Source organism: Lepisma saccharinum, chromosome 16 (assembly GCF_977018435.1).
Source record: "Lepisma saccharinum chromosome 16, izLepSacc3.1, whole genome shotgun sequence".
Lineage (NCBI taxonomy): Eukaryota > Metazoa > Arthropoda > Insecta > Zygentoma > Lepismatidae > Lepisma > Lepisma saccharinum.
This window is the reverse complement of record NC_139244.1, coordinates 25,486,924-25,496,860: the sequence shown is the minus strand read 5'-3', so window position 1 is coordinate 25,496,860 and position 9,937 is coordinate 25,486,924. Positions and strand designations below refer to the sequence as shown.

The window sequence follows — 9,937 nt, the reverse complement described above, 5'->3', positions numbered from 1 at the left end:
ATGCTCGTTGATAGTCTATAAATAAAAAGTGTAGATCTATATTTTGCTCATAGAATTTTTCCATAATTTGAGATATGGTGAAGATGTGATCTATGGTAGATCTATTTGGACGGAATCCACATTGATATTCCCCTAGGATTTCTTCTGCCTGCTTAGATAGGATATTGGAAAATATTTTGTATTCAATATTTAATAGTGTTATTCCTCTGTAGTTGCCACAATTCCTTTTATCACCCTTTTTATGGATGGGGAAGATAACTCAATATTTCCAACTATCATGCAAACTAGCTCATGAACTTTCTTCCAAAGTGTTTCTCCACCCTTTTTTAAATATCTCCGCAGGGAGCAAATCTTCTCCAGGTGCTTTATTATTATTTAATTTTGATATTGCACACTTTGCTTCTTCAAACAATGGTCTTTGTACCTCACATTCTGTAACTTGGGTTTGGTCTTCATCTGCATTATCTGTTATATTAAATTTAGATTTATAGAGCTCCTGAAAATATTCTGACCATCTTTCCAGACATTTGGCTTGATCCGTAATAAGCTTCCCATTTTTGTCTTTACATACGTTTAACCTTGGTTGATATCCAGTACTAAGATTTCTAACAGCTTTGTACATTTGTCTTGTATTACCCTCTGTCTGATGTTCCTCTATTTTCCTTACTCGCTCCTCCATCCAATATGTCTTTTTCCTCCTACAGATTTTAGTCGCTTCCTTCCTAGCATCTTTATATGCATTCATCGATGCTCTTGTTTCTCTTTGAATCATCTTTTTCCGTAACACATTTTTCTTCCCTATTAGTACTCTACACTCTTCATCATACCAATCTTTTCTGTTAGATCTCTTCCTTTGCCCTAATATCTCTTCTGATGTTTCAGTCAGAGTTTTCTTCATATCATTCCATATTTCCTCAATGCTATTATTTTCATTCTCATCACTTAATTGTTGGTGTATTTGTTCCTGAAAAGCTCTCTTATCGCTGTCTTTCTTTAACTTTTCTATATCCCAACCAGTTCTCCTTTTTCCCTTGATTTTGCCTATATTAGACAATCGTTGCCGCAATATAGATTTGACTAGGAAGTGATCACTGTCACAATTGGCCCCTCTGCGTGTTTTAATGTCTATAACAGATGTGGCATATCTGCTGTTCACCAGAACATGATCTATCTGGTTTCTGTATGTTCCGCCGGGAGCTCTCCAGGTGCCTTTATGAATATCTTTCCTGGGGAATTGGGTACTTTTTGCAAGCATTTTATTTTGTATACAGTACTGTATTAATCTCCAACCATTCTCACTGGTGACTGAATGTAAAGAATTCTTTCCTGCCACTTCTTTGACTTCAAATTCTCTTCCAATTTTTGCATTAAAGTCACCCATTACAAGTAGTATATCATGTCTACTTGTACTTTCATTTAACAAGTCCCAACTCGTCATAAAATTTTTCCTTGTCCAGTTCTTCTGCATCCTCATTAGGTGCGTAAACAGAGATGATGGAGATGTTATAGAACTTGCCTTTAAGTCTAATTTTACACAGTCTGTCATTTACTGGTATAAATTCCATTAGTGATTTCCTAGCTTCTTTACTTATTATAAACCCTGTACCCCTGTGTCCTCTGGTTTCAGCACCACTGTACAAAACTGGCTTAGAATATTATAGAAAATATATAGCCATGCAGCAAAGGTGTTTAATCATTTGGGCTGTGATTCAGAAGTACTTGTTATACATCTCCTCAGTCCTCACAGTGACATTGTAACAGGTACAGCTGTCAACAGTTCACATATAAACATATATTATTGTAGCCTATATGTATGTGTGTGTGTGTGTGTATGTATGTGTGTGTGGTGTTTATATTGTGTAGTAGTTGTGGTGTGTTTGTGTTTATATTGTGTTATAGTTGTGATGTGTTTGTGTGTGTCTTGTGTAGTAGTTATGCTGTCTAATGTGTTTGTGTTCGTCTTGTGTAGTAATTGTGCTGTCTAATATATTTGTGTTTGTCTTGTGTAGTAGTTCCTCCATTCATATTGGGGGTTAGGCGTAGAGCTGACAACTCTGCACTGTAAAAAGACATGTCAAGAAACAGAAATATAAGGCCATGGATGTTCCCAAGGTAAAATATTCCGGAGGTAAAATAGTCCCCCGTTCGGATCTCCGGGTGGGGACTACTTTGGGAGGTCCCTGGACTAAGGATAAGATCTACGTTAGGAATAAGGATATTAAATTAGGCACCTGGAATGTTCTGAGCCTTTACCGGCCTGGAGCATTTCAGTGTACAGTTAATGAGATAGGGAAGTATAAATTAGATGTAGTAGCTGTCCAGGAAGTTAGGTGGCCAGGAGAAGGGAATTGTAAAACTAAAAATTATACTTTTTTGTATGGTGGTACTGAAAATCATAATTTTGGAACAGGCTTTTTCATAAATAATAGAATTATCTCGGCTCTTAAAACAGTAGAATTTATTAATGATAGGATATCATATGCAGTTTTACAGGGTAGGTGGTGTAAAATTATTTTAATAAACATACATGCACCAACGGAAGATAAAGATGATAATACTAAAGATGATTTTTATACAGAGTTAGAACAGGTCTTTGATAATTTTTCTCAGTATGATATGAAAATTCTGTTAGGTGACTGTAATGCACAGATTGGCAAAGAAGAGACATTTAAACCCACGATTGGTAAAGAAAGTCTTCATGAATTAAGTAATGATAATGGTATAAGATTGATTACTTTTGCAACCTCAAAGAATTTAATTGTGAAAAGTACCACTTTTAAACATAAAGATATCCATAAATATACCTGGTCTTCTCCAGATGGTAAAACTCGTAATCAGATAGATCATATTCTCATTGATAAGAGAAGGCATACTAGTATAATTGACGTTCGTACACATAGAGATGCTGACTGTGCCAGTGACCATTATTTAGTAATTGCTAAATTAAGAGAAAGACTCTCAGTGTTAAATCACAAGCAACAAAATCTAAAAGTTATAAAATTTGATACAGGAAAGTTTGCTGATGAAAGAATTAAGAAAGATTACCAAATTAAACTGTCAAATAGATTTGATGTTTTGCAGGATTTAAATGATGATGAAAATATAAATGAAACAGACGTAAATAAGAATTGGGAGCACATACGTAATGCAATAGAATCAGCAGCTAAAGAAAGTATAGGATACCATAAACCAAGAAAAAGTAAGCCATGGTTTGATAAGGAATGTCATAATCTAATAGAAATAAGAAATCAGGCTAGACTTAGGTGGTTAAATAACTCTGATGATACAAATCTAAACAATTATAATAGAATAAAGCAAGAAGTTAACCGCACGTTTAGAAGTAAAAAAAGAGATTACTTGAAAAGCAAAATTAACGAAATTGAAACAAACAGCAAAAATAAAAATATCAGAGATTTATATAAAGGTGTAAATGAATTTAGAAAGGGGTGGCAACCTAAAGTAAACTTGGTAAAAGATAAAGACGGTGATTTTCTAGCTGACCCAAGCGATATTCTAAATAGATGGAAGAACTACTTTAATGACCTTTTAAATGTCCATGTAGGAGATAAATCAGAAGTAAATGAAGTCTACACAGCAGAACCTTTAGTTCCAGAACCTAACTTGACTGAAGTTAAAGATGCTATTAAAAGGCTTAAGAATAACAAAGCACCTGGCATTGATTTAATACCAGCTGAGTTAATTAAATATGGTGGAAATTCATTAATATGTCAAATTCATAAATTAATTTGTTTAATATGGAATAAAGAAGAAATCCCTCAACAGTGGAAAGAATCCATAATTGTTCCTGTGTTTAAAAAAGGTGATAAAATGAACTGCAGTAATTACCGTGGAATTTCTCTACTCTCAACAACATACAAAATATTGTCTAACATTCTTTTAACAAGACTAACCCCATATGCTAATGAAATTATAGGTGATTATCAATGTGGATTTAAACGTAACCGATCAACTACAGATCAAATTTTTCACATCAGACAGACACTTGAAAAAAAGTGGGAATATAATCAAAATGTCCATCAGCTATTCATTGATTTCAAAAAAGCATATGATTCGGTCAAAAGAGATAAATTATATAATATATTAGTAGAGTTTGGAATACCTAAGAAGCTTGTTAGTATGATAAAAATATGCACCAGAGAAACAGAAAGTAAAATTCGTGTGGGTAATAATGTGTCTGACAAATTTACAATTCATGATGGGTTAAAACAAGGAGATGCATTATCTCCATTGCTCTTTAATTTTGCCTTAGAATATGCTGTTAGGAAGGTAAGAGAAACTAAAGAAGGACTAAAATTAAATGGTGTGACTCAGTTGTTAGCATATGCAGATGATGTAGACTTACTGGGGGATGATGTGAATACAATTAAGAATAATGCTAAAATATTTTTCAAAACTGCTAAAGAGATAGGTTTGGAAGTTAACAAGGAGAAAACTAAATATATGCTTACAGGCCGAAACCAAGTGTTAGGTAATAATGAAAATCTAATTATTGATAACAACTCGTTTGAACCAGTTTCCAAATTCAAATACTTAGGAGTAATATTAACAAATGAAAATTATATTAAAGAGGAAATAAAAAGTAGACTTAATTCAGGAAATGCATGTTACTTCTCTCTTCATAAACTTTTGTCTTCTCGTTTAATATCTAAGAAACTAAAAGTTAAAATATACAAAACAGTAATTTTGCCTGTAGTATTATATGGATGTGAAACTTGGTCCCTTACATTGAAAGAGGAACATAAATTGAGAGTATTTGAAAATAAGATCCTTGGGAAAATATTTGGACCTAAAAGGGATGAGGAGACAGGTGAGTGGAGAAGGTTACATAATTTAGAACTACATAATTTGTACTCGTGTCCAGATATTATTAGAATAATTAAATCAAGAAGACTTAGGTGGGCAGGCCATGTGGCACGAATGGGAGAGGAAAGAGGAGTTTACAGGATTCTTGTTGGGAAACCAGATGGTAAGAGACCTGTAGGAAGGCCAAGACGAAGATGGAGGGACAACGTTGAGATGGACCTAAGGGAAATCGGTAGGGATGGGAAAGAGTATATAGATCTTGCTCAAGATAGGGACAGATGGAAGGCCTGTGTTGCTGCAGCCATGAACCTTCGGGTTTAAGAAGGCTAGAGAGTTAGTTAGTTAGTTAGTTCTTCGAGAGTGGGTGGAAACACTTGCTCCAATTTTACATAACAGAAAACCGATGAATGATCTTACACCAGAGCAACAAGACCAACATAATAATGCAACACAGTGTGCATACTGTAACAGTAAGTTTGATTCACATTGCCCAAAAATTCAACATCACAATCACTATAGTGGGGATTTCATTGCCAGTATTTGCAATCCATGTAACTTGAAAATACAGAGATACAAATTTATTCCAGTATTTATTCACAATTTGCAAAATTTTGATGCACACTTGTTTATCTCAGAATTGGGATATGATGCAGAGGATATTAATATTATACCACGCAGTAAAGACAAATATATCACCATAGAGAAAACTATTAGATTAAAAAATGGAAAAATTGTTTCTCTCAGGTTTCTTGATTCATACCCATTTCTATCTAGTAGCTTGGCAACTCTGGTGAAACAATTAACCGATAGTGAATTTGTTCACACGAAGAAATATTTTTGGTGATGATAACATGAAATTGCTGAGAAGAAAGGGTGTCTACCCTTATCAATACATGGATAATTTTGATAAATTTAATGAGACACAGTTACCACCACGAGAACAATTTTATAATCATCTTCAAGATGAGGAGTGTAGTGAGGAAGATTATCAATATGCCCAGAAAATTTGGAATACACTAGATTGTAGAACAATGGGAGATTATCATGACAAATATTTGATTCTGGATACCCTCCTATTATCTGATGTGTTCGAGGCTTTTAGAAGTAGGTGTTTCCACATATATCAACTAGATCCTGTATATTATTACACAACACCTGGTCTATCCTGGCAGGCTATGTTTAAGTATACAGGAGTTGAAATTGGTCTTGTTGACAATATTGAGCAGTTCATGTTTATTGAGTCTGGTAAACGTGGTGGTATAGTACAGTGTCCTTTGAGGTATGCAAAAGCCAACAATAAATATCTAGCTGATTACAATCCTGGCAAATCTTCTACATACATACTATACATTGACATGAACAATTTATATGGTTATGTCATGACCCAATCACTCCCAATTGGGAACTATCAATGGATGACTAATGCAGAACTTGAAAACCAGGATTTTCTAAATTGGGGTGAAGATCATCCAGTGGGTTGTCTACTAGAAGTTGATTTAGAATATCCATCTGATCTTCATGATGAACACCATGGATTTGCTATGGTTCCAGTTTCTCAGAAGATTCCAGGTACAGGGGAAACAAAATTGGTGTTATCTTTTGAAAACAAATATAATTATGTGCTTCATTATCGACTGTTACAATATTATGTCAAGCATGGTTTGAAACTCACCAAAATCCACAAGGGATTGAAATTTGAGCAACAAAAATGGTTAGCCCCTTATATTCAAGAAAATACAAATCGTCGCATACAGACAAATTCCAAGGTTGAGAAAAATTTGTATAAATTAATAAACAACTCTATTTATGGGAAATGTTTAGAGGATAAAAGAAATAGGGGTCAGATGCTCTTTGGTGTCTGATCCTAAAAAAATCCAGAAGCTTATTAATGACCCCACATACAAGAGCTTTAACAGCATCACTGATGATCTAACTCTTATTGAGAGGAACCCTGTCAGTGTAATATGTGATGCACCAATAGCTGTGGGTGTTGCAGTTCTAGAATTAGCTAAATTGGAGATGTATAGTTCCATTATGATGTTATGAGGCCCAAAAATAATATTCAGATAGCCTACATGGATACTGATGCTTTTGTATATGTAATAAAAATAGATGCTTTATACAGTGATCTGTTTTCTATGAGAGAACATTTTGATTTTAGTAACTATCCAAAAGATCATCCACTGTACAGTGTTGAAAATCAGATGATCCCAGGAAAAATGAAAGATGAGGTGGAAGGGTCCATAATATCAGAATTTGCTGGCCTCAGGCCAAAAATGTACTGCTTAAAGATAGATGGCAAAAATGAAATAAAAAAGGCCAAGGGTGTGCGTCTAAGCTGTACTGCTAAACTCACAATAGAAGATTTCAAACAGTACCTATTGAAAAATGAAACCTTATTAATGTCAGCTCATCATCTTACTAGTAGATTGGATGGTGTCCATACCACTATAAAAAACAAACTAGCACTCAATGGCAATGATATTAAATTGCAAATATTAGATTGCAATGTTCATACAAGAGAGTATGGACACTATAATACAAGCAAATCTTGCAACAAATGTTCATCATAGATAGATGTAACTTAAAAATTGTTATATCTCCATCCCTAATTGAGCTAGGAGGATGGTTGATAACTTGTTAAACATATAGAAATTAAAATTGTTCTATTATTCTTTCATTCTTCACATCATATATGTATGACTTCTCTACAATTAAAATTGCACTGCATGTAGTGTTCTCTGGTAGTGCATCATGAAATTCACATACTATTTTAATATTAGTTCTATCATTTATAACTACTAATTTTCTTTTTGAAGCATTTATTAGAAACATTGGCCTATGAGCTATGAATTCATCTGGATCATAATACATATTCATATTTCCTTCAGTAACTCTCTTAAAAGCAGAGTATCCTTCATACAATTTTAAATAATCTCGATTTGCTATGTTCAAATTGTAATTTTCACGGGAACACTTCATTTCTACCATTCTTTAAATATATGTTTTTAATTTTACAGTCATCAAACTGGCTGCTGTCTTTTTCTTGATTGTCATCTCTTGCTGTTTGGAACAGTACAGCTACAAACTCTGGCATGTCATATCTTAAAGATTGAAACTGTGTTGTAATATCATATTCAAAAAAACTTGCCTTCTACAGCTTTAGATATGCACTGGTAAGTATAAAAAACTAAAGGAATTTTTGGATTCTTCAAGATGTTGGATTTATACTTGAGAGAATAATTTGCTTCATATTCAACAATTGGCATTCTTAGTTCCATGGACTGTATAACACATTTTGCAGCCTCTGGCAAGCTAGCATCATTTTCTGTACCATCTGCATTTAAAGTTTTGTACCTCATGATGGCATTGTTATCATTGGGTGCTCTACGAAATATGATGCCAAGACCTCCTTTCCACATGATCTCTTTGTAATCACTAAAGAATCCAAATAGCAATCTCATAGGGAACAACACTGTGTGAGATTTTGTTTGAATTTTTGTACCTGCTTCGAATCCAGCAGCTTTGTAGTAAGCACTTTCTGCTTTAGATAGTTTCAAAGTTCCTATTGTAGTGGATGTAATACCAGGGTAATCAATTCTGTCTATGACTGTGCCATGCTTCTTAACTTCAACTTGTGAGAACAAGAAGGGTACAAAGTTATTTATAAGTTTCACATTAGCAGTAGGAGGAAATTCTTCACCAGTGCTCTTCTTAACAATATCAAATTTTATATACAAATCTGATCTGTGTGGATGAATAAACCCATCTCCTGCTGTGATTTCAAACTCGATCTCTTTGTTGGGTTCATTGAGGTTTGCAAAGGTCCTCCTGTTTGGAGGGAAGGACTGTAATTCATAACTCTCAATATTTTCCATTTTGGGTATTTATTTATATATTTATTTATTAAATATTTATTTCAATTACTGCAGTGGTATTGGCACCAGCAAAATCAACTATCTCATTCTTCTCATTTGTAATTGTTATCTCTATGTAATTAACTTTGTCATGTGAAACTGGAAAATAGATTGGTGGGATGGGGGAATAGAAAATTGGCTCCATGAATTCAGAATTTGGTTTGAATGTAGCTATGATACCTGTTTCCTTGTGTCTACCAACTGAATTTTCTTCAGCTTTGATAATCATCCCTTTAGCAATGTTGCAGTGAATGTTCAATGTCTCTATAGCCAAGAATTTTGGTATGAATTTACCTATGTGTCTAATACCTGGTTCTAGTTTGGTGTTGTTGGGAAATCCTAAAATCTCACCCATGCTAGACAGGTCTACCGTTTCTTGCGCAGACACAATCTCCACTCTGTGTGTTACAGAATTCTGAGATAGGAGTATACTGTTGCCAAGTTCTGATTGTAAAGTAGATAAATTATACTGTCCAGGGGGAATAACAATTTTCTCATTGCCCACAACTATAGAATTATTATAATTTGTTACATTTGGAATAAGATACATGCTGTAGAAAGCTCTGAGAGCTATGGATTTTGGATATATGATATCATCATGGAGATGTAGTTTCAAGATCGATGTCTCACTAGAAAGATGAAAAATTCCCATGCTTAATGTACCACACAGCTTTTTGAAAATCTTCTAATTTGATGTTATATATTTTATTCAAAATTCTGAGCATGGTAACACAAACATGACCACATATAATTTGATTGAAATTTTGTATACGCTCATCATTGTAATAAATGTTTACATGTTTTAAATAATTAATTAATTCTGTGGGGGGTACCCCACCAAAGGAGTCAAATATGTAAGCATTGTTATTCTGTTTATAATAGCATATCCAGTGTGTACCAATATTTTTGGACATATCCAAGTTAACCACACCACATTCTCGAGCCCCCCAAGAGGGGGGAGAACTATTTTTAGGAAGAGCGTCACTCATGAAAACACCTCTGAAATACTTAATTTTAAATATTTTAACTAAAGATTCAATATCTTGGTTGGTGAGTGCTTCTTCCTTTTTTTAATTTTCTGAGAGCTTTGGATTTCATACCACTGAGTACCCTAGACTTTACACCACTACCCCCTCGTAGGGGGCTCTCCATAGCTAGATTATGTCTTTTCTGTTCTTCTAGTTCTGCTTTATTCT

At 34.0% G+C, this 9,937-nt stretch overlaps 1 protein-coding gene across 1 annotated transcript; it reads right to left on the bottom strand.

The window, feature by feature from the left end:
* Positions 1 to 289: 289 nt before the first annotated feature.
* Positions 290 to 1,255, bottom strand: LOC146000531 (uncharacterized). Its single transcript, XM_083138278.1, has one exon. The coding sequence runs from the start codon at positions 1,253 to 1,255 to the stop codon at positions 290 to 292; it is 966 nt and encodes a 321-aa protein (XP_082994404.1).
* Positions 1,256 to 9,937: the final 8,682 nt, after the last annotated feature.